General features: G+C 45.9%; 1 protein-coding gene across 3 annotated transcripts; it reads left to right on the top strand.

The window, feature by feature from the left end:
- MMD (monocyte to macrophage differentiation associated) lies at window positions 1-27,772 on the top strand. Of its 3 annotated transcripts, XM_053656077.1 has the most exons (8): window positions 1-271; window positions 1,222-1,344; window positions 7,416-7,497; window positions 11,310-11,470; window positions 14,743-14,817; window positions 16,380-16,481; window positions 18,368-18,437; window positions 25,879-27,772. In XM_053656077.1, the coding sequence occupies exons 3-8, from the start codon at window positions 7,420-7,422 to the stop codon at window positions 26,077-26,079; spliced, it is 687 nt and encodes a 228-aa protein (XP_053512052.1). In that variant the 5' UTR covers window positions 1-271; window positions 1,222-1,344; window positions 7,416-7,419; the 3' UTR covers window positions 26,080-27,772. The 3 variants fall into 3 exon arrangements, with proteins under 3 accessions (XP_053512052.1, XP_036985506.1, XP_036985507.1); XM_037129611.2 differs by lacking the exon at window positions 1,222-1,344; XM_037129612.2 differs by lacking the exons at window positions 1,222-1,344; window positions 14,743-14,817.

Raw genomic sequence — 27,772 nt, 5'->3', positions numbered from 1 at the left:
GAAGCGGGAGGCGGGAGGCAGGAGGCGGGAGGTGCCGCCGTTTAAGCGGCCTCCCTCCCGCCCCCAGCCGCCGGGTCTGGCCCTATCCCGACCACCGGCCTGGCCCACTCCGGCCCTGCCCTGCCAAGCAGTCCGCCGGGCACCCGGGCGGCCTCCAGAGCAGCCAAAGCCCATGAGGGCCCCGCGCCGGGCCGCCGGCGCTGACGAGACGGAGCTCCCGGCCCGCGAGGAAGAGCTGAGGATCAATGCGGTTCAAGAATCGATTCCAGCGGTGAGAGGGATGGAGCCCCCAGCCACCGCCTGTACTAGGAGCGGGTCCCAGATTCTACCTCCTCCCGTGTGTGTGGGTCTCGGCTCCTCACCTGGATCCATCAACCCGTGGATCCCGCGTCTTGGCGGGAGACCAGCTCCCGGGGGGTCCCCTGCCCCTGCAGTCCCTGGGCGATCCCCTCTGTCGGAGGACCGAGCTCTGGCGCCAGACCGCAGCCCCCACCCCTCCATCTGCCGTCCTCGGATTTCCTGGTCCCGGACCCAGAGCCTGCCCTCCTCCCAGGGGATCCCAATGCTCACCCGATTTAACCGCCCGATCCCCGTCCAGGCGAGGCTCTTGCTCGTTCCTAGACCCGATCCCAGCCGCAGGTGCCGCCCCCGAGACCCTGGCTTTGGCTGCCACCCCTGTACCCACAGCGTGGGGGGCTCCCGGCGCTGGAAGAAGCAGGGCCGGGTAGTTGCTGCGCCCTGCATCAAGATCTGTGGTAAAGCTGGGGTGTTGGGCGTTTTTGTGCTTTGTCTCTAAAGGGCCCTGGCAACAGGGAAACTGAGGCACACTTCACCGATTTAGCTTGCCTGACCGTGTCCGGGCCTTGATGGCTCTCAGGCTTATTTACCGCCCCAGGGCAATGCTATTTTGGGCATTGCGAAGGGCCAACTTATCATTCGGGTGGTAAGATATGCTGCTAGGGTGCCAGTGTTAGGAAGCGAGGAGGCGCCACCGGAAGGATGGCAGGCTGCTCATTGACTGGAGAGCTCGTGAGAACGCCAGCCCGGGGAGGTACCATGGCCTTAACCCCGACGACTGGCCTCCGCCGCTGATGGAGGCTGGCCCAAGGTTCAGAGAGGAAGCTCTGAACTTTTTTTCTAATTCTTCTTTGTTTAAGTAGGTGAAAGTTCACCTCCCCTGTGTTTGTGGTAATTCTCCATCTCTTTGTCTGAATCCGGCAGCTGTTCCCATTCCCAGACCTCACCAGCAAGCTAGCTGAGCGTGCAGTGACCGGGGGAATTGCAGAGACGAAAAGGAATGCACGCAATCTTCCTCTTCCAAGGACGTTATTGTTGACTGTGCAGGCATGGCCTTCTATTCTAAACATTTAAAGTGCATTGGTCTTCTTTCTGATTTCCCAATCCCTCAGTGCCCACTCACCCATTATGCTTATTTTATTTCTCCCCCGGGGCCCCAAAGGCTAGAGCAGCCAAAACACAGAGGAAGAGTTGTGGTGGACTCTGCCACGAGAAGGGTGATCAGTTTGAAGACTTGGATTAACTTCTGAGTATCAATCACTCAAGGTGTTGAATGCCTAGCACTGTTCCTCCACCGGGACATCATATCAGTGCTTTTAAAGGCAAAAATGAGCCATGATGTTCTTTGGGCTTTAGACCACGAAGGCAAGAATGAAGACTGGGGGGGGGGGGGGGCTTTTAAGGGCGAATGTAGCAGGCATTCCGGCATGATTGGCAAAGCCCTGTACATGTGGTTTGTTTGATTTGGTTTTATTTCTGCCTGTTGGTGCTCTTCCTGTTTTCAGAGAACAGTGGCAATATTCCGTGAAATTACCCTTCCTCATTTGATTAAGAGTTTGTATTTCTTTCCTATCCTTTGAATTATACTCTAAAAAGAAAGAAAAGAGCTTGTTTCACTCCTCATTGCACAAACATTAACACAGTGTTAAAGAAATTTAAAAAAAAACACTTCATAAAAACCACTCAAAAAAACCATCAATAGGATCCTACTGTCTCACCTGATCGAAATGTCTTTTTTCTGCTGGAGCCTAACCCATTACAGTTGTAATGTGATTTTACACCCTATTCATTTAAAAATTAAAAAATTAAGGTATTTTCTTCTGCTGCGGCATACACTTTGTAATTTTCTCAGTGGCTGCACAATATCAATGGCTATTTAACAGTTATTTTCTACATGACTTCTAGACCTACCCTGATTTTCTTTGAAGACTGAGTCATCCCATAGTTTCTTGTTTTTGTATCATAGACTAGATTGCAAAGATTATTTCTAAGGGTCAGTTTGAACTTAGAAATGAAGTCTGAAAGGAAAAGTAACATGATGAAAAAAGCCCTGGTTTTTGTGGTCCACACACTGAAATGTTAGGAGTACTATTTTCTCAACATGTAAAGCTGTGTTTATTATCTGTCTTTTGAGCTTTCGGGGCAGTGGCAAGTAGGTAAATTACAGAGGAGCAGAGGGAAGGCAGGCGCTGTGTTTAACGTGTGTGTGTGTGTGCGCCATCTGATAGATTTATCAGGACTCCCCGTTGAAGAGCATTCGATTGCAGCAAAAACATTTCATCAGGCTTTAGTCTGTGGCTCTGCCCAAATTACAAGAAAACCTGAACACTCTGCTGGTTTGTTCATAATGGAAACTTGGCGGTCGTGGCAGCTTTGGGTCAGCTGGCAGTGCTCACCCATTGCTGTGGAGAAAGGCTGCAAGGACTTAGCCCACTGTCCTGAGTGGGGTGCTTTATGCGCACTGGGCTCCTTAAAAGACCTTAGGATACGAAAAATTCCACTGGGGCCCAGCATATTATCTGTTTTCGCTTACGCCCTTCTACATTTCTGTCCTCCTCCTCACCCCCAGTCCTTTCCCTTTCCCAGCTTCTGATTAGAACAACTGCTAACATTGAGGGCCAACCTTTGCCCAGGTAGTGGGTGAGCAAAAGAGGGTTTACAGTTGTGACATTGTTTTGAGTTAATAAAGCTGTCGTAGTAATTACCACCTGCATGTCTTTTTCTGATACAAACAACTGTCAACCTACTTTTGCCCACTCCTGTGTATGGCTCCTCTAATCCTCAACTGTAACCCTGGAAGACAAATTTTATACCCATTTACCAGAAAAATAGAGGGGGTCCGGGAATCAAAGCGAACTCGCTAGGGAAGGTCGCACAGCTAGGGAAGGACAGACCCAAAGGTTCCATTTCGTGTCCCTTTTGTCACCCAGGCTGCCAGCTCCCCTCCTTCTGTCTCACCACACACTCTGTAGGGTCTGGGTACACAGCGCAGAGAGCGCAGAGGCTGAGGACCCAGGGCAGCTCCCGCTCTGTCTTGGTGCCTCATTTCCCCAGCCTTGCACCCTCACATCCAGAGCTCCTTTCCTCAGGCCCAGTCCTGTGACTGTTCAGATCGAACAGGAGATGAAACATGTGACTCTAAGGCAGGACGAGGTGTTCTGGGACCGCCTGTTGTCTTCTTTGTACCTGTTCTCAGAACACTGAATCGTGGGCGTGGGGCAGTGTTCTTAAAAACACCATCTTCCTTATTTAATAATTAAGTTAACTGTCCCCCACCACTGTTACCACCTCTGGCAATATGCTCATTTCATAAAGGGGAACTAATGATTTATTGTGCTCAGGGTTTAGTTTATGTTGCCCGGTTTTTCAAGTGAGGTTGAAGAAGCCCTTAGAATGTCCAGGGTCTGGGCCTTTAAGAATTTTCTTGACGCAAGATTGAGTTCTTTCGGCTCTAAGACAGTCTGTTTCTCTTCGTTATGTGCAGAACCTGCCGCGTGCCCAGTGAACCCAATAACAGTGTGTGTCTCTCGGTGAAGATAAGACAGTTAGGCCACAATGTTGGTCTTTCTATTCATTCATTCAGCGCCTGTTTATTAAGCTGCAGCAAGACACTGGGCATTGTGCTTGGGATTAGAAATGAAATGGTGGACCAGACGGCTGTCATGGAATTCACATTACGGTGGGGAAAGAGGAAATAAAAAAACAAGTTTCAAAAATCTTACTGAATATGGTGAGGGGAGAGGGTGGAAGTGATACTTCAGGTAGGGTGGTAAGGAACACCTGAGGAGGTGACATTTGAGCCAAGCCTGGAAAGGGAGGAGAGCTGAGCTTTCCGGAGAATGTTCTAGGCAGAGACACACAGCCCATGCAGACGTCCTGAGGCAGACAAGGCCTTGGTGGTTTGAGGAGCAGAAAGGTGATGTGGCTGGAGGGTGGGGAGTGAGGAAGGCAGGACCCTGAGGCTGGGGGAGAGGTGAGTGCTGGGGACCCCTCCAGCCTTGTGGACCACTCAGGGACCACTTGGAGAAGTCAAGGGCAGGCTTCAAGTTGAAGTAGGGCGTGCACTGTGATCTGGTTTCACCAGAGGATTGCAGCTGCTATAGAAAGAGGAAAGTCTGTGTGGGGACGAGCAGGGAGACCAAGCAAGAGAATTTGTATTTTTAGAGCCCAGAGATGCCCACGTCTTGATTTTGGGTTGGATCCGTAGGACTGGAGAGGGGGGCTGCTGTGAAATATGTTTGGAGGGTAGTGTTGGCAGCACTGGCATTTGGAGAATAAGGAACACGCAGGAATCCAGGACAGTTTCCGGGACTGGATCTTAGGCCTCTGAGGTCTACCTTCAGCAGGCACAGCCCTTTGGGCTAAAGTTGAAGTATGCTAAGGAGTGTCCCTCAGTCCCTATCTGTTCTCTCTCCCCACAGTTTTAGAATTCAGTCTTGGGGGTAGGAAGGCAGTGTAAGCCTAAGGACACTGAGCAAGGGGGAAACAAGTGAGCGTGTTGAGAGAGAAAGTGAGGAAAATGAGTGAAAAAAACCCTGCCTAAACAATAGCTTTATTGAGTGTGGTTTCCACGCCCAGGACTAAAACCCTCAAACGCTCCAAACCCTCCAAAGCCTGCTGGATACTGGAGTCTAGCACTGGGTAACCATCAGGGTTACACTGCCTTCAGTAGAGGGGCCTTGCGTGAGTGGGTGCTGCTTTCCATCACATTTGAGAACCTTCCTTATTCTTTTTTGGGGGAAAGAGAATAGGCTCAGTGTGTGGGAGCTGATTTGCATTTTGCATCGTTTGGGTCTCAGGAGTCATTTCCTCAGCAGGCTAGATCAGGGAGAATGGGAAAATTGCACTGTGCATTTCCCAACAACACAGTTGAGCTCTCCATCCCGCTGGCCCCAGACGGTGATTTGCTGTTAGCGTAGTTGCTCTTCCCTGTCCCTGTTGCCCAGTTTTGTCTCTGTCCCTAACAGGAAACTATCTGAAGTCACATGGGTGGGACATTTTTCTCCACAACTTCTGAGTTTATCTTTAACCTGAGTGGTTCCAGGTGGGCAGGGACTAAGCTGTAACAAACATGGCCACCCAGCATCTTTGCTTTTAGGAGAAAATGTGAAAGTCTATCCGTGTTGCTGTGTAATGGCCTGACTATTTTTAGATGGGGCTGTCAGAGATATAAATTGCTATTTTCGTCTGCAGCCCGGTGGTGGGTGGACAAACCCTGCTTGCTGCGCTCTGCACAGAGCGCTCTCAATTTTACTCCGGCCTCTGCCATCCTGGAGCCTTGCCCTTGACCCTTTAAAGTTCCTCGTGGAGTGTGCTGTTCAGAGCTCTGTTGTTAGGTCTCAGGGTAATGATGTGGTAGATCCTTGAATGCTTGGGACACCTTTAAAGCATTTTTTCCCAAGAGTGTCATTATTTTTTTTTTACTAATAAGAGCTGTATAGCAACACTCTCATCCCTTAGGAAATTAGTAAAATTATTTAAAGGATTATCAGGGGAGAGAGATTTATTTATGTGGGAGAATAGCTGGGGTAAATTCTGAAGCTATTAACTGCATGTTTCTTGTAAGCAGTTCTCAGACCACCTGGTCAATTCCACTGAATAAGTATATCCGTGTATTTACACACTGATTAGCTACCTGGCCCTTCACTTTCCCGAATTCACTCCCCAGTGGATTTTCCTTTTGAACTCTATATTGGGTCAGTTGGGACTGCCTTTTTTTTTTTTTTTTTCATTTATTTGCACTACGAATAATGTTCCCTCCTAATTCAAGGAAAAAGCGCTGATCTTGTCTTCATAAAGTGGACATTGTTTAGAATGGCTTGACCATGTGTTTTAGCCTATTTTTGGCCACTTGGCTGTGCCATTTGCTTCAGCCTGGTACCATCTTTCGATGTGTTAATTAATAAGGTGTGACTAGTCAGAACCCCTAGTGGCAAATAACCAAACCGGCCCTCCCCCCACCAGAAGGTAGCTCCAGCAAAAGGATAATTTATGGTGCAAAGCCTGTCTTGACATCTCGCAGGCTGGGGCACAGGAATGCAGTGGGGCCTCTGATACCTCCAAGCTGCCCGGGCTCCGTTACCTCTGTCCGCTTCTCTCCCTGTTTCGTTCAGGCAGCTACTTGTTTCTGTTACTGACTTTACATCTCCCTTTTCCCAGAGAAGACAGACAGACTGAACCCGAATCCCTCATGACACGTGGATGGGTGTGGGTGGGCTGGGGGACCCTCAGCCACACTCTGGAACGGGAGAATGCTGTCGGCCTCTCCTGGTTCTGTGGCGTTCATGCTTTTCACCCTGTTGCCGACTGACACGGAGTTGGCCCAAAGGGAAGTATGGAATCTGGGTATGCGCCCATGTGTGTCACAGGTTCTGATATTTAGACACACACAAATGTGTATGTCTCATGTGTAAAAACATGTATTTGTGTGTCTATTTGAATTTTATAGTCAAAGTTTCAGCTGCTAGTCGTATGCTTGGGTTTTGAAGCAAACTCTTAATTCAGGAAGGATGCCGGTGAAAATGTACCTCTTGTTTCGGTGGCCTAGGGGCAGCCAGGTACCATTTATTTAAGCTGTCTGATGGCGAAAGCAGATGATGCACCAGAGTGAAACTAGTTGGACAGGCTGGCTAATTGTGGGATGTAGGGTTCAAAGATCTGTATGTATAAAGCCTTGCGAATTTAGGGAGAGAAAAGAGAATCCTTTCAAATGCATCGTAACCCTTTTCACTTAATGGCAATTACTGGAATTTGTAAACTTTAGAAAAATGCCCTTGATTTGTTTTCTGTTAAGAGTTCAGATTTGGTTATGCTGTGTGTGTGTGTGTGGGTATGTGTGGTGGATATCAGTTGAAAGGGTGGATATGGTTTCTGTTTGCTTTTGGGTTGATAGCTTTTTCTTTTGAATGAACTGAAAGAATAAACTGGGGCATTTGCTTTCGGATCATTGCTGTGGGCTCAGTTTACACCTGTTCAGTGGCTTTGGTTCTGTTGCCCTAACGAGCCGTTCCCAGCAGTCACCTCTTCATTTAGAAGAAACAAGACAACCATGGGTAGCCCACCCACTGTTCTTCACATGCTGTGAGCTGTTCTCACGTGCTGTGCTTTTGTTCCTACAGGTTCATGAACCACCGGGCCCCAGCCAATGGCCGCTACAAACCAACTTGTTACGAACATGCTGCTAACTGTTACACACACGCAGTGAGTATGCATTTTCTGCCTTTTCCCTTCTTCCCAAAAGGCTTTGCAGGGAGGAAGGGGTTATCGTCTCTGGAATCCTACACCTGGTTAGTTAGATTTCCCCATCTCGGTGACTTAACCTACCAGAGGGTCACTGCTGGGTCGTGACGCCAGACACCTTGTGGGCATGTCTGCCGCTCTGACCTACAGTTACCTCTGTTCATCCCGCACTTGCTTTCTCTGACAAGGTCTTTAAAATGGATAACAGTTGAGTAGCCCTGGTCCTAGGAAAACCAAATCAATCTGTTTATGAAGACTCTCACCCTGGGATGAGACGAATTGCCTTTTTAAGACAGTCAGCTATATCCATTTAACAAGGAGAGCTCACAATTTGTTGAAAAAGGTGCTCTGGGGACTTCCAGTTAAGATGGCAGCAGAGGTACACACCACTTGCCTCCCCTCACAACCACGTCAAAATTATAATTAAAATATAGAACAACCATCACTCAGGACTATAAGATATTGAGGTGAATGGCAGTCTGACAACTGTGGAATTGATGAAACCATATCCATCCAGGCTGGTAGGAGGGATGGAGATGCAACTGGTCCCACATCCACGTGTGGTGGTTAAAAATTCAGGAGGGACATCTTGGGAGTGGGGAGTCCCAGTCCCACACCAGGCCCCCCATCCCAGGGTTCAGTGGCAGGAAGATAAGCCTCCATAATTCTGGCTACAAAAACCAGCAGGGATTCAGACAGTGAAAGAAAATTCTGGACTCCCAAGCATTTCCTCTTAAAGAACCCCCAAACAGACTTACTCAGACACACTCCCTCTGAGCTCCAGCACCGGGGTAGCAGCTTGAGAGGAACCAGTGGCACACGGGGAGGAAGTGAAGTGTCTGCCATGAAGGCAAAAGCTGGGGGACAGCCTTCTCCCAGACAGAAAGGTGGGCATTGTCCTTTTTCTAACGCCCCCCCCCACATAAAGCCACAGAGCTGTCAGACTGGTATCATATATGAGACCCTATCAACCTGGCTAACGCTGTTTGCCGCACCCTGGAGATCCCCAAAGACTCCTTGCTACCCAAGCTGCTTTTCCATGGCTGGCCTTGGCTCATGCTTCACAACTTCCTAAATCCTCTAAAATAAGCAACAGCCAGCCTCAGTGAGCCCCCAGCCCCCACACCTCTTGCTAAGGGACCACAGGCCTGGCACTAGCAGCAACCAGCCTAGATTCATATCTTGGCTTCTCCTGGGAATCGCCAGGCCCAGCACAAGTAGCAGCCATCTCAGAGTGCTCAGGCAGAGTGGCCCCGGGCAAAACACAGGTGGGGGCTGACCTTGGCCTGCACCACCCAGGAAACCCCAGAACCTGTGTACCTCCTGGACAGCTACAGACCATGTCAGAGCACCACCACCCTGCCCCTGCATATCTGATCCTCCATGGACACCAGAGGTTGGTGGTCAGTGGTCATAGCCAGTCCTTGCAGCTGACTGGTCTGGGAAAATCCCTCCCATTGACTTGCCAACAGTAATTAAGGTTCAAATACAAGAGGAGGGTGTACTCTGATTACATGAATGGTGTACCTTGAATACCCAGCTCGGGTGATAGGGGAGGCTGTGCCACTAAACTCTGTAGGACACCTACTACATTAGGCCATGCTACCAAGACAGGGAGTCAAAGCAGGTCTACCTAATACATAGAAACAGACACAGGGAGGCTGCCAAAATGATGAGATAAAGAAACATGACCCAAATGAAAGAAAAGATGAAAACTCCAGAAAAAGAACTAAACGGAATGGAGATAAGTGATCTACCAGATGCAGATTCTAAAACACTGGTTATAAGGATGCTCAAGTAACTTAGTGAGGACCTCAACAGCATAAAGAAGATTCAGTCAGAAATGAAGCATTTTAAATTCAATTAGTAATTGAATTAAAAAACAATTTACAGGGAAACAACAGTAGAGTGGATGAAGCCAAGAATCAAATCAATGATTTGGAACCTAAGGAAGCAAAAACAACCAATCAGAACAACAAGAAGAAAAAGTATCCAAAAAAAAAATGAGGATAGTGTAGGTAGCTTCTGGTACAACTTCAAGTAGTACAACATTTGCATCATAGGGGTGCCAGAAGAAGAAAAAGAGCGAGAAATTACAAATCTATTTGAAAAAATAATGAAAAACTTTCCTAATTTAGTGAAGGAAATAGACATACAAGTCCAGGAAGCACATAGAATACCAAACAAGAAGGATGCCAAGAGGCCCACTCCAAGATACATTATAACTAAAGTGCCAAAGGCTCAATATAAAGAGAGAATCTCAAAAGCAGCAAGAGAAAAGTAGTCAGTTACCTACAGGGGAGTTCCCATAAGACTGTCAGCTAATTTCTCAAAAGAAAGTTTGCTGACTAGAAGGAACTGGCAAGAAATATTTAATGTCATGAAAAGCAGGGACCTACAGCCAAGATTGCTCTACCCAGCAAAGCTATCATTTAGAATGGAAGGGCAGATAAAGAGCTTCCAAGACAAAGAAAAATTGAAGGAGTTCATCATCACCACACCATTGTTATATGAAATGTTAAAGGGCCTTATTTAAGAAAAAGAAGATTAAAACTATGAACAATTAAATGGCAACAAATACATATCTCTAAAAAACAAACTAAGCAAAGGAGAACAGAGACAATCATGGATACAGAGAGCATTTTGATGGTTGTCCGATGGGAGAGATAGTGTGGGGGAATGGGTGAAGAGGTGAGGGGATTATGAAGTACAAGGAGGTAGTCACAGAATAGCCATGGGGATGTAAAGTACAGCACAGGAAATGGAGTAGCCAAAGAACCTACACATGACCCATGTACATGAACAATGGTATAGGGATTACCTGAGGAGTGGATGCTGGATAGAGGGGGTGAAATTGGTACAACCATAATTGAAAAAAAAAAAAGAAGAAAGGAAAAGATGCTTTTTGTTACTAAATAATCCACTGAAACTGGTAGCTACATCTTCCCCACCCCCGTGGTGGCCATGCTCCTCAATACAAATGTTGGTTCTTGCTGAAGAAAAATCTACTCTAACTTCTTAATTTTTTTCTTATGAAATCAAAACATGCTCATCATAAGAAACTTAGAAAATACTGAAAAATGTATAAAAAAGAAAACTCAGAAATAACAACACTTTGATGTCTTTCTTCATTTTGTGTGTCATGTTTGTGGATATGTATTTTCATAGTTTTACTATTAATGTCATACTGTTGGCATGTTCTTGTATCAATATAAATTCCTCTTTTGTGGGTTCATTTTTCCCTTTAAAAGTTACATGTCATGAAACTTTCAAGGGGAAGATGTGGCTGGTATATAGTCTGAAGACAAGAAATAGAAAAGGAGACCAGGTTACTCCTTTAGGAGGAGAGTTTAGAACAGACTATTTACTAGTGTTAGTACAATATGTAGGTTATGTACATATGGCATTGGATAAAATTGACTTGAGTTCAAGTTATGCACAATTCCTGGGCTCTGAACAGCAGTATCTGTTTCCAGTGCAAATGACTTTCCTATGGCTCTCCTGTGACTACCCAGGAAAGGCACATATTTGTTTTGAAGTGACCTCTCTTAAAATTATTTTTGGTAAACCCACGTATTTTTCTTTTTAACCTGCACATGGGTGTTTATTTAGAGCGACTGTATTCGCAATTACCAAAACGTAGAAGCAATCGAGATGTCTTCAGTGGGTGAAGGGGTAGACTGTGGTCCAGCCAGACAATGCGACGTGTATTTTTAATAAAGCTCTCCATTTGGAGAAGCCAGGGCATTCATTTCTCTTCACCTCTCCCTCAGTTCCTCATTGTGCCAGCCATCGTGGGCAGTGCCCTCCTCCACCGGCTGTCTGACGACTGCTGGGAGAAGATAACAGCATGGATCTATGGGATGGGCCTCTGTGCCCTCTTCATCGTTTCCACGGTCTTCCACATTGTATCGTGGAAAAAGAGCCACTTAAGGTACGGTGGAGTGCTCGCCAGTTCAGATCAGAATGGTCGACTCAGGGTAGCCTCCCACACCTGCATGTTCTGGTCAAACGAAGCCAGAGAGTAGACATTCTGCCTTGCAGACAACAGGGCTCTCCTGTTATTTAGGGAGTTTTCTGTGGATTGGGCGGAGTTTGAGGGCCGCCATGTGTTTCCAGGAAAGCCGGTCTTTGCTCAGAAACCACCTACAAAACTGGACTGCTTCCCAGGAACACACAGGTTAAATCCTGACACTTGTTTGTGCTATTGGGTGCCATGAGGACACTGTCAGGTGCAGCAGCTGTGGCCTAGTGACCCATTATACTGAACTTGGAGGCAGCAGCTGCCTTCAAGTCCCCGCCCTGCCACTTGAATCTTGAGTAAGTCACCTGATCTCATGGAGCCCCAGTTTCTTCATCATTAACGTGAAGATAATAATGCCTAACTCACGGGGTTATTGTGATTGCCGAATGAGGTTATGCATGCGAAGATCATTTGAAAATTGCAAAAGATTCTAGGACTGTGGGGTGTTAGGTGGTATACTTCAGCCTGGGTTCATGGTCTCGTGAAGTTCAGCTTTCCAAATTAGGTCCTGTGTTTCTATTCAAACGCAATTCATGTATTTTGTCAGGCATTTAAAAAAAATACTATGATCCCTAGCCTCTCAATGAGAAGGACATAAAAGCATTCTTCCTCTGAGCAAAGGAGCAAGTTAGGGAAATACAAAGGAGTAGCGTACCATTTACTTGCTTATGAAACAGATTCTGCCCAAACCCAAAGGGCAAAATTTCTTCTCAGAAAAGGAGGATTCAGAGCAGACTTAGAGTGATTTAAAATAATATTAGCATAGACTTTTTTGTTTTACAGGATGTCCAAAAATATCCCAAACTGATCAAACAATCTAATAGTAAAAAGACATGCTTTATTTAAGAGCAGGATTTGAGATTTATGAGCTATTACTGGTTTCCTCACATGTGGAATCATAGGGTGCCATAGCGTTTTAGAGCTGAGTGGGTCCTGAGGAATCACCTAATCCAAACCCATTCATTTTCACCCAGGGGAACAGGCTCAGAGATGGGGCCTGACTTGCCTGGGTCAGGGATACCAGCAGAATCTGATCATCCCAGGACTTCCGACTCCCAGTCCTGAGGTTTTTGTTTGTTTGTTTTTTTCCCCCATCCTTTACAATATTGCTTGCGGTATGCAGTCTGCCAGCTCTGCCTGCACGGTGACAGTTCTCTGGGCTTAAAATAAAACCACAGCATTGAATCACGAGGGAGCCGTGGGGCACACTCACATGAGAGCATCGGGAGGACCTGTCCTGGCTCCTCAGGACACATGGTCACGGAGCCCAGAGGCCAGAACACTTCATTATCTTCTTGGCACAGCCCAGCGCTTGTGGCTGCCTCAGCTGACTTGGCTTTGACGTCTAGATTTCTGAATCAATAAAGAGTTGTAGATGCCTACTTCCCTATTCAGGGCCTCCCTGCCAGGGGCTGGAGAAGAAGGTGTAACAGAAACCAGACTCTATTGAACCTTGAAATAACGCTGCTAGCTTCATGATCCACCTGTGGATTTTTTTTCCCCTTTTTTTATTGCATTTATTGGGGCAACACTGGTTAACAAAATTGGGTTTCAGGGGCACAGTTCATGTGTGGGTTTTTGCTCTGCCTTAATGTAAGTAAAAGAGGGAAGGGAAGTATCATTCGCTGACTACCTACTATGTGTCAGGTACACATAGTAGGCCACATTATCTCATTTAATGCTCACACAGATTTGATGGTAGAGATGTTCTCATTTCTGTTTTATATGGAGGAAAATGAGGGTCACAGAGGTGGGTGGAGAATCTTGAATAAAATTTCAGGTCTGACTCTACCTGCTGTAACAGTGCTTAACCATAGAAAACGGCGATTGTCAACCTTTTTTAGCTCACGGCACACAAAGTGATAACTAAAATTCTGCAGCACACCAAGAATATTTTTTGCTGATCTGAAAAAAAATAGGTATAATTTTGATTCATTCACATGCGATGGCTATTGTTGTTTGGCTGTTTTCTGGTTTTATGATCGGTAGGGAAAGCAGTCAGTGCCCCTGACGAACAGTCGGGTAGGGCTGTTGTGCTTTAAAAATTCCTGTGGCTCAGCAGTGGAAAACTGCTCTTCTAGAAAGCGAACTGAGAAAGGCCAGAACCTGACTAGGAATCCTAGTCATTTAAGGAGTTTTTAATAGAAAGAACTCTCCTCGTCCTTCCATCCTCTGCTCCATTGTCTAGCCCTTTTAAATTCGAATGTCCTGGACTGGGGTCTGTAACTGGCTATTAGAAGCTCCCCGAGTGATTCTGAGAGGCAGTCAAGTTTGAGAAGCATTGGTGTAGCGTCTGCCCCTTTAGACCCACGAGCTCAATTATTCTCACTTCTTCACCAACACTAATTAAACATCCTCGGCTGGATTTGGTCGCCAGCATGTGGGGGGGAGGCACCAGCTAGTGCTGGTGCTTCACCAAATCATCGCTCCTCCCCCCGTGGACACTGAAATCGGGTTCAGGACGATGCAGCGCATCGGTACCTCTCAATGACCCCGGGAAGGGGCGGGTTCTGGCCAGTCCGTGGTGTGAACAGCGCTCGGTGGGCCAGACCTTCGCACGGCTCCCGACTTCAGTTTCGGAAGGAGGAACTTGCTTAGAAGTCCAGGTGGCCACCCTCCTGCAGCAAACGTCTCTTTTTGTTGCTGTTTTTGCCGTTGCTAAATTAGCTTGTGAATATCCTGTATGACAGTTCATTGTCGGCCCTGAGATATTTAAAGCACAACTTCTCTAGAGACATTCTAAGGAGCCCGGAAGACCGTGACTTCGGGGGGTGTTGGCTGAGCAGCACTACTTGCTTGCTGCCCGCAGTGTGACGGGGACACGAGGGTGACCTGCCCTCAGAGAATCCCGCTTTCTGTGACATGGGGTTTTAATACATGGAAAACATCAGAAAAGACAGGTTTTGTGTCCCTGTTTATTTAGCCACTTTCAAGTTCCCGATTACTGTGGGGTTGGCCTCCGTGTCTCATACACGGTGAGTATGTCTGGCTTGTGCAGTCTTAAAAGTCATATAAAACTCTTCCGTGTGGCTACATGTTATTAAAAATAGCTGTGGACCTCAAAGGCCAGCTCACCGACGCCGCGGGCAACGAGGGCAGGAGCGGCAGTGGCCTGGGAGCGGAGCCAGACTTCCCGTCCGCTTTGCCGTCCCCGGAGCCTAACTCGGTTTTCTCCCCCGTAGGGCGGTGGAGCACTGCTTCCACATGTGTGACAGAATGGTCATCTACTTCTTCATCGCCGCTTCTTACGCGCCATGGTAAGACGCAGGCTTCCCGTTTTGGACGACAGTGTCTTTCTGATAGAATTCCTCCTCCCGTCCGTCTCCAGCCTCCACGCACGTCCCCAACCCCTCTCCCCCCAGCGCACGTACATCCACGGGATGTTTGTCCTGTTTGGACTTCCTTGGGTCAGAATGCAGAGGTTACAGGGAGACTTGCTGCTGTTCAAAATTTATGAACGGTGTGGTAGGTAGGTCCCTCACTTCTGAAACACGTTATGTGTGCCCCCCACAGTCTTTCTGTATACTTCTGCTGCCCTTCAGAGTCTTAAACATCTCATGGTTTAAGTGGAAATGCTATAAATATGTACGAGGGAAACAAGCCCAGTTGTGAAATTTACAGTTTGTCTTCAGTTCACGTCACAGCACAGGAGTTACTATATTTGAGGTGTGTTGCTCACTTCTTGAGCTATATGAGTAAGAGAACTAGCCAAATGTATTAGCTATTTAAAATATCTAGTACTCTGGTCAGTGCCCGTGATCTTCCTGCCCTTTTGGTATAGAGAGCAGAGGGAACCTTTTGTTGCTTTGAAACCTGTAGTGAAAGGAACATTTGTGTTCCCTAAAAAGACGTGGTCCAGTTCTAAACACTCAGAAATTTGAATGATGCCATCGGCCACCAGTCTTTAGAACGAGCAGGCCTCCCGATTCCGAGTGACCCAGCAGCTGTCACGCAGGAGAAACCTAATTATCTCCTGGGGTAAAAAGTAAGCGCGACCTCTCTCCAGCACCTGTTACTAAATTATAAGTCTGCATTGCGTGGGAGGGAGAACGCTTGAAGGCTTTTGTATACCTCAATTTAAAGTAAGTCAATAAAAATTTTAAATGGAAGCTAAGGAATCATTTATAGTAGACAGTTTGTTCACATGTCATGTTTGATAAACAGGTGGTACTTTTTCCATTTGAAAATATTAATTTTATAGTAATAGCCAGTCAGAACATTTGTTTTTCTCATATCCTTAGTATAAAATTAGTGTAAATGTATTTGCAGTCTTTTAACGCTCAGGCTTCACAAGAGTCCGTGGTACCGTTCTAATCAGATGTCTTCTATAATACATGTTGGGCTGGTTCTTCTCATGTTCTCTCCTGGGAGAGAGGCCGAGAATGGAGACATCTGATCTGTGTATCAGGTAGCCGCTGTGGTTATGTGACACCAGTTCGGGATCTTGTTCAGGGTTCTCACTAAGCTTTGTGAGTAATCCGCTCTCAGATACAGTGTCGGAAATAATCGGGCAAACAGGCTGCACGGCAGTCTGCCTCGGAAGGCACGTTGGGCCTCACAGGTGTGCCTGGCTCACTCCTGCATATCTCCTGTAAGTTCTGTCTTTAAGCCACATTGGAACTAGTCTGAGTCTTAAAGGTCAAGTGACAGTATTATCTTTGAGTTTTTAATGTCACCGAACTTACCCAAATGCCCCCAGGGGTGCCGAGTGCCTTTTCTTCCTGGTCTCATCCCGACTGTGAAGACAGGGGAAACCCGGGCTCTTCAGATTCCCTTCATTTATCACTTCTGTTTTTTGTTGTCATGTTTACATTTTTAGGTTAAATCTCCGTGAACTTGGACCCCTGGCATCTCATATGCGTTGGTTTATCTGGCTCATGGCAGCTGGAGGAACCATTTATGTATTTCTCTACCATGAAAAGTAAGAGCACATAATTTACCTTTGATAGCTTTCAAATTAACTGCCTAAATTTTGTCTCCATCGCCATTTGTATTTGCACTTCAAAATAGTAGAAATACATAAATAGAAAATGTACCGTGTTAAACAAATCCTCAGACCCATTGGGTACTTGGTGGTGGTGGGCAGGCCCCTGCGGGAAGACACATGTTGGCACGTGTGTGCGGTGTGGTGTAGTCAAGGGACGAGGTGGACAGTCATTCCAGGCTCAGAGGACTTTGTTTCCCATCCTCAGGAAGACCGGCCCTCTCAGTAGACCCGCCCTATCTTCTGTGATTGACAGTTACCACATGAGAAAAGGAACTGCTTTTCAAGGTTCCTAGGAAGATCAAAGCTGATAGATACTAAGTGCCCCGCACAGCACTCACCTAGATAGGAACCTAGAGGATGTTCCAAACTAAGATCCCCTGAGAAGGGGGATGTTTGGAGGGGCATCTAAACTTTATATGCCAACCACGGGGCACATTTTTAAAATTCATTCTTCGTACCTCAGAGTCCTAAGTGTTAAGCAATATCAAAAGGAAAGGTTGTATATACTTAGAATCTTAGCCCAAGAGAAGATCTGCAAAGTCGTCTATTCCAGCTTCATGCTTTAAAAACATGGGAACATTTAGGACATGCATCGAATTAGTGACTCATCTGCAATTAGGACCCAAGCGTCCCAGTTCCTGCTTCACGGCTCTTTTCATTATTCCACGTGCCTGAATTGGAGAAACTCACACCCGTGAAATTATTGTCATTGGATACAGTTTATTAAGTTCTTTATCTCTTGTGGTTGGCACAGTGCTTCTCGGAATTGAACAGAATTGCTGTTTACCACAAAGCATGGCATTATTTTTCTCCTTTTCAGAAGAAAATGGTAGTTTTTGCTAACTTCTCTCCAACTCCGAAATTTACTTAAATGCATTTTTGTTACCATAATTAGCACTTCTGAGTGGTGGTATGCAATATATATATATATATATATATAAATCCGAGGAAACAGTTTGCTTCTTGAACTCAAACCCCTAATTTATATCCTTGCGTATAAAGTAGGAAGTAAAGTAAGACCAGTATCTTTTCTCCCATTCCAGGCCTGCTAACGTAAACCAACCTCTTCTTCCCCAGTTCCCTGGGGGGATTACTTCATGGTGGACTTTGAGTATAAAATACTAAGCATGAGAGGCGAGTCACACTTGGCCATTCGGTTTGGCAGGTATTAGGGAACACCTGCCTTGTGCCAGGTGCAGCTCTCGGCCCTGCAGATCCAAAGGTAGAGAAATTTGGCCCCCGCCTTTGAGGAACTCACGGTCTAGTTCGATTAGGCAGAAATGTAAGTGCAATTTCAATAGGTCTTAAGTGTCAGACATTCTGTAACCTAATGTGATGATGAGCCTTCCAAACTGGAGTTTTTTGAGCAAATGAAGAGACAAACGAAAAGCAGGCCTGTTGTTTCTCAGGCCACTCTCCCTTTGCCACTGGTACACGAGGCCGCAGGCTGCATCCCTGCCCACCTGCAGGACTTCAGTGTCTCACCTCAGTGGAGTTCAGGAGTGATGAAGGCAGGCACCCTGGGACTGGAAGGGAGAATGCGCGGTGGATTGGGCCCGCCTATAACTGCCGTGGCAGAAAACTGTTCCCAGGTGGCACTGGGGTCTGATGCCTTTTCGGTCCTAAAAGAAATGCTAGTTTATTACTACTCGGCTAGAGTGTTTCAGTCAGAGGCCTGGTGGTCTCCTACTGGGAAAATGCATTTTATTTGACTAGTTGCATTTACTTTTTATTTTAAAGAAAAAAGAAAAACTGACATGGAAATGGTCTCGGTACTATAGGAATAGTCACATTCAATTACACTGCGTTTCCATCTGCAGGTATAAGGTGGTTGAGCTCTTCTTCTATCTCACAATGGGGTTCTCTCCGGCCTTGGTGGTGACGTCAATGGTAAGGAGTGGCTTCATAATTTTAGTTATTCCGCCTTACTTCTTTTTATATTGCTAGGACTCGTCACATGTCTGTAGCTATATGTAGCATTTCTTTCTGAAGTTGTATGTCCATTAACTAGAGACTCAAAAAATGTATAAATTCCAAGAGCCAGCAACTTGTACTAGCTACGGGCTATAGTTTTGGGGGAAATGATACATTTAAGTGTGTTTAGTTCTATCTGGTAAGCATCTGTGTTTGTCTCTTTTGGAGTGACCTTTCTGTTCACCCCACCCCTGCTCCCACTTTTCGCCCCAGTCAGGTGTGAGGTTATGTGAAGGGGAGCATTGCTTAGCGTCCTAACCCTAAATTCCTGGAAGAAGGCACATTCTGACGTTTCTTTCAGTGGAGAAAATATATTACTGACTTCTTAAACCCTAAGAATTGGAAGGACCTTAAAAGGTCCTTTGGTTCAACATTTTATCGGATATTTCTGAAATCTCATCACCTTACTTTTCTTTTCACTTGTTATAAGTCATATTATATCTCTTACTCTGGGGAAGTGCTTTTTTTTTTTTAACTTTGCCTGAAAATTTTTCTTGGGGCCTTTGATGGGTGTAAGTGCCGCATCACCGGTAGGGGGCAGTCGCACGTGCATATTTCGAACTCACCGCCATTGAGAGATCTAGGCATCTGCATCTCCGACGACTGGAACAAAAGCACATCATCGCAGGCTCAGATTTCACCCAGCTGGTGACTTGTGCCTTCAGCGTGTGTACTCCAGTGTCTCGCTCCACATTTTTGGCGCTGGCCAGTGTGTTCACTGAGGAGGTCACAGAGTGCTCTGTTTGAACTCTCCCGGCTTGCCATGGTCAGAACCGCTCTCAGAGCTTCCCCCCTGAGCTCACGGGCAGCGTATAACGATGCAGTGTCACTGTGCGTAGTTCTTGGCCTGGCCGTGAAAACACCTGCGAAAGGTTTAGGAGTTGCAGGTTTCCTGATGTGTTTTTCAGAGGATATGTCTTAGGAGAATGTCGTAAAGTGTATTGTTTGAGATAACGAGGGTTATGACGGCTTGAACTATTACCTAGCGCCAAGGCGACTGGGATTGGTGAGGCGGGGTGGGGGAGGGGAAGGGCTGAAAGGAGAAACTCTGCCTTCAAGCGCCTGTGGTTAAAGGGCGACTGAGGACACCTGAAGCCACATGATAAGCGAGGTCTGTGTAGACAGGTGATCGATCAGTCATTGGGTAAGAACTTCAGGTAAACTCCCTCTGGGTGTCATAAGGCAGGTTTATCCAGTGTCCTTATCACTAACTGTCATTTTTACCAGTGACAAGTAGCAGGTGACTGATATTATAATCAAACAGGATAATCCCCACACTTGCCTCCACAGAACTTAGACTCAAGCCTGCAGCAAGCACAACTCACACCCCTTTTATTACAAAATCTTTTATTACAAACTCATAGGCGTGTAATTCTGTAACATAACAATATCACATGCAAGCAACCAAATGACATTTTAGGTGAAATGTTCTAATTCAAAGTATAAATTATTACACCCATGTTATTTATTACCCCACCAACCTACTCAGGCAGGCCTTACTTCTGCCGGAGCCTGTATACATGATGCATTATAGAACTGTGCACTTGAAACAGTACCATTTTATTAACCAATGTCACCCAGTAAATTTGATTTTAAAAAACAGTTTTCTACAGTATTACACTCCTGAAAGATTCATGTACTTTACTATTTCATGACTGGTTTTGCTTTTCTTTTTTTTTTTTAAGTAGTTATTTATTTTCAGAGAGGAGGCAGGGAGAGAGAGGGAGAGAAACATCAGTGTGTGGGTGCCTCCTGCACACCCCCTGCTGGGGACCTGGCCCGAAACCCAGGCATGTGCCCCGACCAGGAATCAACCAGCAACCCTTCAGTTCGCAGGCCAGTGCTCAGTCCCCTGAGCCACACCAGCCAGGGCTGGTTTTTCTTTTATTCTCTGTTTGTTTTCTCTCTTTCCGCATCCTTTCAGGTTAAAGATAAGCAGTGTATATAGGAAAACACATTCTGGAAGTAATAAATTATTTAAAGTGTCACCTCTAATCAAATTCTATCTCAAAGACAAACACAGTTCCTATGAACTAAGAAGCTCTAATAACGTTCTGCCGCGTCTTTGACTGGAGGAGGCGCAGGTTGCTATGGGAGCACCTGACGGATGTGCCAGAGGAAGTGCGACTTGAGCTGATTCAGAAAGGCGAGTGGAGCCGAGAGAGAGTAGGGGCGACGCAGCTGGTAGAGTGTACAGCCAGGTGGGGGGTGCACGAGTGTGGGGGCAACTTTGCAAGCAAGTCCCCCCTTCTGCCACAGATGAAAGTGGAACTACCAAGACATGATCTGCCTAGGGAGGAGAGGTGGTCAATCTCAGAGGAAAAAGGCCAGGAGCCCCTTCCTCAATGACTTTTATTGGGTTGTAATACACAGGAATACAGGGCGGCAAGGATCAAACAGTAGATAACATTTCAAAGAAATCTGAGGGCTTAGCCTGAGTGAGTGTCTGTCAGGAAAGGGGGCTGTAAAAATTTTGGGAGGCATACTCATTTCCTGCTCGGACCCTTATCGTATGAATGAAAGCACTCTTAGCAAAGCAGGCTTCACAGGACTTTAGGAACTCTTTCTTATGCCCGATCACACTGGAACCTGCTCTAGCCAGCAAAGCGCTGCACCACCTTCCCAGTCATAGGTTTTTAGGCTTAAGTAGATTAGAGCCAGGAAGCGCTTCTCCCAGACATAAGTGGGGACTCAGGCTATGTCAGAATAGCTGGGGGGGGGTGAGGGTCCATCACTCCCTCTTTATCATAGCCCCCCAAGTCCTTCCATGATGGCTTCCCAAGTGATTGTGTCTGGCTTAGGTTGCCCCTCCTCTGAGGAGTTGTACCTCTCATTGACTAATTAACCAAGCTTTGGGGGCAGGGGGATGAAGCAGAAGCAGTGTTTGCTGCCACAGACAAGCTTTGTCTCCTCAGTGGCTTGAATTCCGGAGGTCACTCGCTCAGTCTTAGCCATGGGGGGCAGTTAGAACTCCTGAAACCAGGCACAGCAGTTCCCAACACATGAGCATCTCTGAAGAATTGAAAATGGTTCCTTGTTTGGAACTTGAGTGTGTGTGTACTTGTTTGAGTATGTATGTGCATGGTTGGGGGCGGCGTGACTGCAGGTAAATTGGGATCAAGGTGTTGAGCTAGACAGAGACCAGACCAGTCCACAAGCTGTCAGATCTGACAAGGCAACAGCATGAACAGTGACGCAGAGCTCCAGTTCTGGTCAGCACCAGGGCTCTCAGACCTGCCCTTCTGCCATGAAGAACCACGAAACTGGGAAAAATATAGGAAATGACTAGTTTTTGGTATTGGATACAGGCAGTGCAGGACTGTGATCTTTGAGGGAAGAAAAACCAAAAGATTGGCTTTAAATTGCCCCATTTTCTCTCTGGGGACATTTTTCTAATCTGCGACCAAAAAATCATAGAGCCACAGAGCAGCAGTCAGGGGTGCGGAGGGAGGAGACAGAAATTGCATCTCAGCTGCGTAGCCGGCTGCAGTTTGGGGCAGGGTACCGAGGAGAAGGACTTGCACAGGGAAGAGTCCCCACAGTTCCCATGAGTCCTGGCCTGAATACTGAGCGGCACTGGCACAGGGCAGGACCATGCACGCCCTGTACTGGCCGACTGCAGCTGTTGGAAGGCTGTGGAGTACATGGGGATTCCCGAGGGCGCCTAGTGTGGGGAGATAACAGAGTTCACCAGCAAGCGTGCAGAGATGGTGCTGAATAACGCAGTCAGCAGACCACACCCCGGAAGAGCTACTCCAGCCCTAGAGTGAGGATGGACTGCCCTGGAATCTGATAACGGAGCCCCTACACCACACTGAATAGGATGTGGCTGGTTCCCCAGTCAATAAACTGCCCAGCAGAGCAGAAACTCCACGTTCTTTAAAAGAAGACAGAAAGTCTACACTCTTTCACAACTTGGCATCCTTACCCAAACAAATATTACCAGTTAAGCAAGCAGCAGACATGCATGACAGACAGATCGAAGGAAATGCAGGCCTTAGAAACAGATCCAGAAGGACAGATGTCAGAAGGGCCATGCAAGGGCCTTAAACAGTGAACACACGGGTGGGGAATCTCAGAGAAGATGGGGAACTGTAAGAAGGAACCAAATGGAAATTCTAGATCTGAAAACCTCGGTGTATTAAGAAAGACATTTAGTGGAGGAGCTTAACAGCAGAGTGGATACTGCAGAAGAAAAGATCGATGAACTTGAAAATGAACAGACCAGCTACAGACTGGAGAAATTATTTGCTTTCTCTATATGTATCTGACATAGGACATGAGTCTTGAATATGCAAAACCCTCCAATAATAGCCACTTCTATAAAAATTGGTAAAACACTTGAATAGACACGTCCTAAAGAAAGGTATGCAAGTATCCAGCGAGCCTTTGAGAAAGTGCCCAATGTCCATTAGTCATCAGGGAAGTGAAAATTAAAGCTTTGATGTGCTACCACTGCACACCCCGGCGAGTGAAAATTAATAAGACTGACGACAAATACTTACTGGGGAGGATGGAAAGTGACTAGAACCCTGACCCACTGTTGGGGGTGCATAAATGTTATAACCACTTTGCCATCTTGAGCAGAAGTCTCAGAAAACTGCCTAGCAGTATATCATAAAATTAAATACTTAGGACTCAAAAGGTACTACCCAACAGAAATAAAAACATGTCTACAAAAGACCTGTAAAATAATATTAATATTATTAATATAAATAGTAATTGTGTATCATTTTATAATATAAAATATACATGACATAATATATAGAATTATAATTAATTATAGTATAAAATCATTTGATATTATAAAATGATATTAATATCAACATTTTATTTATAAGCCTCCAAATGGAAATAATAAGCAAATTATGTGAAATATATACATGGTATGCTAAGCAGGAGAAAGGAATGAATGACCGATATACTTAAGCACATGCAGAAAACTCAGAGATGTCACATTGAGCAAAAAAGCCAGACACAAAAATGTACATACAGTATAATTCTACCACGTGAAGTTCTAGAGCAGGCAGACTGTCTGTGGTAACAGCAATGAGAACAGTGGTTAGTGGGAGGGGCTGTCTAGGATTGGACGGGGGTAACCGACAACTTTCTGAAGGGTTGGGATAATTGTGTAATTTGATAGGAGGTTATATAACCTACACTGTTAAGTTAGATGTATTACACACTGTAAGTTAATCATCAATTTTTAAAATGACTCCTCCCCTCCCACTACCCATCCCCCTTCCCAAAATGTAAGTTCAGAAACCAAAACACCTTGTTTCAAATCCTGCTTCGGACACTTAAAAGTTACGTGGCCTTGAGCAAATTATTTATCCTGTGCTTAATTTTTTCAGCTATAAAGTTAGGGTAATAATAGTACCCAATTCCAGGTTGTGAAGATTAAATGAATACATACATTCAGGGCTTCGCATCGTGCCTGGTACCTAGGAACACAGTAATGACATTGATAATGAAGAAAATGTTTAGTTTTAGGGTTAACTACGTTTCGGTTCTCGGAAAGTCAGTAACGTAAACGTGGTATCTTGAGGAGCCAACTACTAACAGAATATATATCAAAACCCACCCATGTGCCTGGTTTGGTCTCTTGCTTCCCGATTCAGCAGAATGAAGAAGTGAGGTGTCCTGGTCTGTGACCAGCTGTGTGGCTTTGTCTGGCTTATTTCGTGCCTCTGGTCTTTTTTTTCTCATCTCTAAAATATGGAGGTCATGTCGGACAAGTGGTTCTTGCCCTTTGCCAGTCAACACCCACTCTGAGACTCCAACAAAAGCCATAACCAGCCTCCAGAAAAATGCTCCTAATGCACGTACACAGAGAATTCTGCATAGTTAATGGATCTTAATTGCTTTATAACTTTTAGGAGTGTGTGTGTGTGTGTGTGTGTGTGTGTGTGAAATAAAAATAAACCTGGCTGAAGTTCCATCTTGCCAAGATGAATGAGAAATCTGGTGTTATGGTCTTTGGGGTTGGCTTCCTTCCCATCTCTTGATCCTACCAAAACCATGGGGTCTTAACATGCGCTTTGAAGATAAGACTGTACGTCTTATCTGCACAGCCATAGATCCTCCCACCAGGTTCTTGGGTCATGGTCATCTGTGCCTGCTATTGCTTTGGCCTAGGTCCATGGGGCCCAATCAACTAGGCCACTGCTTTAGAACTCGCGCTCCCTGCTAAACTGGCCACATGACCTGCTCCAAGGCGTAAAAGGTCACAGCTGTCTGTGCCCAGGCCTCTGGGACACCCACACACCTGTCCCCTTGCAAGGCCTTGCCACTGCCTGGCTTAGGTTCCCACCTCCCCTGCAGAACCCAAACCCTTTCTGTTCCTAGTGCCCAGGAACCCAGGGGGCTGACTCGCTTCATCAGCTCCCTCAGCCCTGCCTCTGCCCATTCATAGAAGCCTGTTTAATCTTGAAGATGGGTCTTAGTCTTTGAAAACCAAGAGTGACCTAAAATTTCTCCTTTCTGTGCTAAAGCATGCATGCCTGTTGACTTCCAGTGGAGAAGTCCAGGCTCAAAGACAGAAAGGCCCCGCCACATTGGGAAGGTAGAAAGTGTGTTGTACAATGTGATCCCTCATCTCTGAGGCCACTTCTTGCTATGACTGTCCTGTGTCAGCCGTAAAGAAGTCATAAACCCACAGGCAGGCGAAGTCTCAAGAAAGCAATCAGTGTAGAACAGGGCCTGAGGGGGACAAAAGGAAGTAAAAACTTGGGCTGAGGTTATACGTGGAGTGACCTGGGTGTGCCGTAGTAGGACAAAAGCTTTTCAAGGGGAAGATGAAAGCCAAGGATCCACATTACTATAGTATCCATATAACAGAGTACTGAATTAAATAGCACTACGGTGTCCGGACGCCACTGCAGTCTGCTTTGACGTGCCCTAGATGAGGAGAATGGGCTGCCCTTTACTGTAGGACCTGTAACCGCACTGCTCGCTTCCATCAAGACATCCAGCCCAGCCCTGGTTGGGCAGCTCAGTTGGTTAGAGCATTGACCCAATACACCAGGGTTGCAGCTTTGATCCCCAGTCAGGGCAGGTGAGAACCAGCCAATGAATATGCATAACTAAGTGGGTCAGCAAATCGATGTTTCTCTCTCTCTCTCTCTCTCTTTAAACTCATTTTTTAAAAAAATGGTGTTCAGCCCAAAGGCTAATTCAGGGGGAGATATGAGAGACTTCCGAGTTTAGTTCCTATTTACAGATCGGGAGTCTGTCTATGCAAAGCTACTTTGTTGCCTAGAAAATTAGGAGGCTGGGGGGTGGGAATTGCAATGAATCTCTTTAACTTGTCACCTCAGAGTTAACATCAACACCTTTTTGTTTCCTCTGTGGACAGAATAACACCGACGGACTCCACGAACTTGCCTGCGGGGGCTTAATTTATTGCCTAGGAGTTGTGTTCTTCAAGAGTGACGGCATCATCCCGTTCGCCCACGCCATCTGGCACCTGTTTGTGGCCACGGCAGCCGCGGTGCATTACTATGCCATTTGGAAGTATCTCTACCGGAGTCCCACAGACTTCATGCGCCATTTGTGACCAAGCTGTACTCGGTCTCCAAACCAGTATTATTTCAGTGATGGCACTTGGGAGCGGGGTGAGAGCTGAGTGTTGCACAGGAGGCACAGAAGACAACGGCAGCTGCACTGACTTTCTTTAAATAGTTTGAATATAATTACTGTGAAAGGGGAGGCGCTGTGTTCTGGAATTTTCCAGAACAAAGAAATAAGGTGGTAAATTAACTATTCCTTCCATTCCACTATCCTGCAGGACTCTGGATAGACTTGGCCAACTGATGTTTACAAACCAGAATTTTGTATTTTCATTTTAGAGATTTTACTACATGATTTTTCTAAATTACTAGGTCAGGTTGTCAAAGTCAGTGCAATAGGGAAGCTTCCTTTTCAAAGAGAAAATTGTATCACTTTCCCATCAGCCTATAAAGAATCATGGACAGAAGTGACCCTGCTTTTACCATGTTTCATCTTGGCACAACATGGTTATTTTTTAAATAGTAACTTTAGTTTTTTCTAACTTTTTAAAAAAGTGTTCCATTGACGCACATCTCCACAGTTCCTCATCCATGTGAATTTTTGCAGCGAGCTGTCAACATTCCACAAAGAAACAAACATTATACCTCTTCTGATAGTTTTATTAGCCATGGAGAAATTGCCAATTTTTAAAACCTGCAGTTTTCCAGACTTTTTCTGCCAACCTGTGACTCTGAATTTCGTGCTGCTTTGGGCCATCTACTTGACCTCGTTTGGTTAACTGATGGTGGAAAAGTATTTTGATATCATTAACTTTTTCAAAAGACCCAACTTCCCCTCTGCGCCTTTGCCACGTTTGCTTCAGGGCCGCCTGGCAGTGGGCGGGGTTCGGGCGCCGTCACGTGGTGCCAGGTTGCGTCATGTGGTGGTGCCAGGCTGCGTCACGTGGTGCCGGGTTGGCCGTGCACCAAAGGCTCCTGGGCAGCGTCAAGCGTCACGGTGAGCAGTGGTGTTGCTTCCTGGGTGCCCGACCGTTGTCAATGAGCTCTGTATGATCAGTGTGATACTCATTTTTAAACTGTGGACTTAGATGCATAAATTCACATTTCTACCTTTCTTCTCCATTTCTCTGAGTACCTTGTGTGTGTGTGTTTTTTTTAAGATAGAAAAATATTTAAAGCATTGTCTGACAGATAGAAACTCACGTGTCTGTAGTCCATAGGTTATAGGCTAGCTCAGTGGAGTGGTATTTAAAGGCATTATTTTTGGTTTTCCCTCAGTGTCTTATATTAAGATTAACATATTAGTTGCTGTGTGGATTAATTCCCTGTTGGTGTTTTAATAAGTGAGACAACCTTGCCTTTAGATCAGGTGCTGATACTATTTTCTAATGGGTTCAATCAATGGAATTGTTGGTTTGATGTTACATTGAGGCTTATTCACTGGTTTTGTGTGTGTGTGTTCAGAACACTCTCATTTTGGTGAATTGCATGGGAGTGAGGAACACAGGTAACATTTACCGGTGGATTTCTAAATGGGCTGCTCAGTAGTAACACTACCCTGACCACCCCTACCTGCATGATTCCGAACTCCCGGATGCCTGTTGTGTTATTGTGTGTGTTTTATTTTTAATATATTAAAACTTTTGTGGATTCATTTAAAGTCTGCTCAGAAGTAACACTGTCAAAACCACTGAAATGTATGTAAAAAACTGTGGCTGTAGAATAAAGTTGTTACTTGGA

This window comes from Artibeus jamaicensis, unplaced genomic scaffold, assembly GCF_021234435.1.
Source record: "Artibeus jamaicensis isolate MK-2021 breed Jamaican fruit bat unplaced genomic scaffold, CSHL_Jam_final contig_1998, whole genome shotgun sequence".
Classification (NCBI taxonomy): domain Eukaryota; kingdom Metazoa; phylum Chordata; class Mammalia; order Chiroptera; family Phyllostomidae; genus Artibeus; species Artibeus jamaicensis.
Note: the sequence above shows the minus strand (reverse complement) of the source record. Positions and strands in the feature narration are given on the sequence as shown.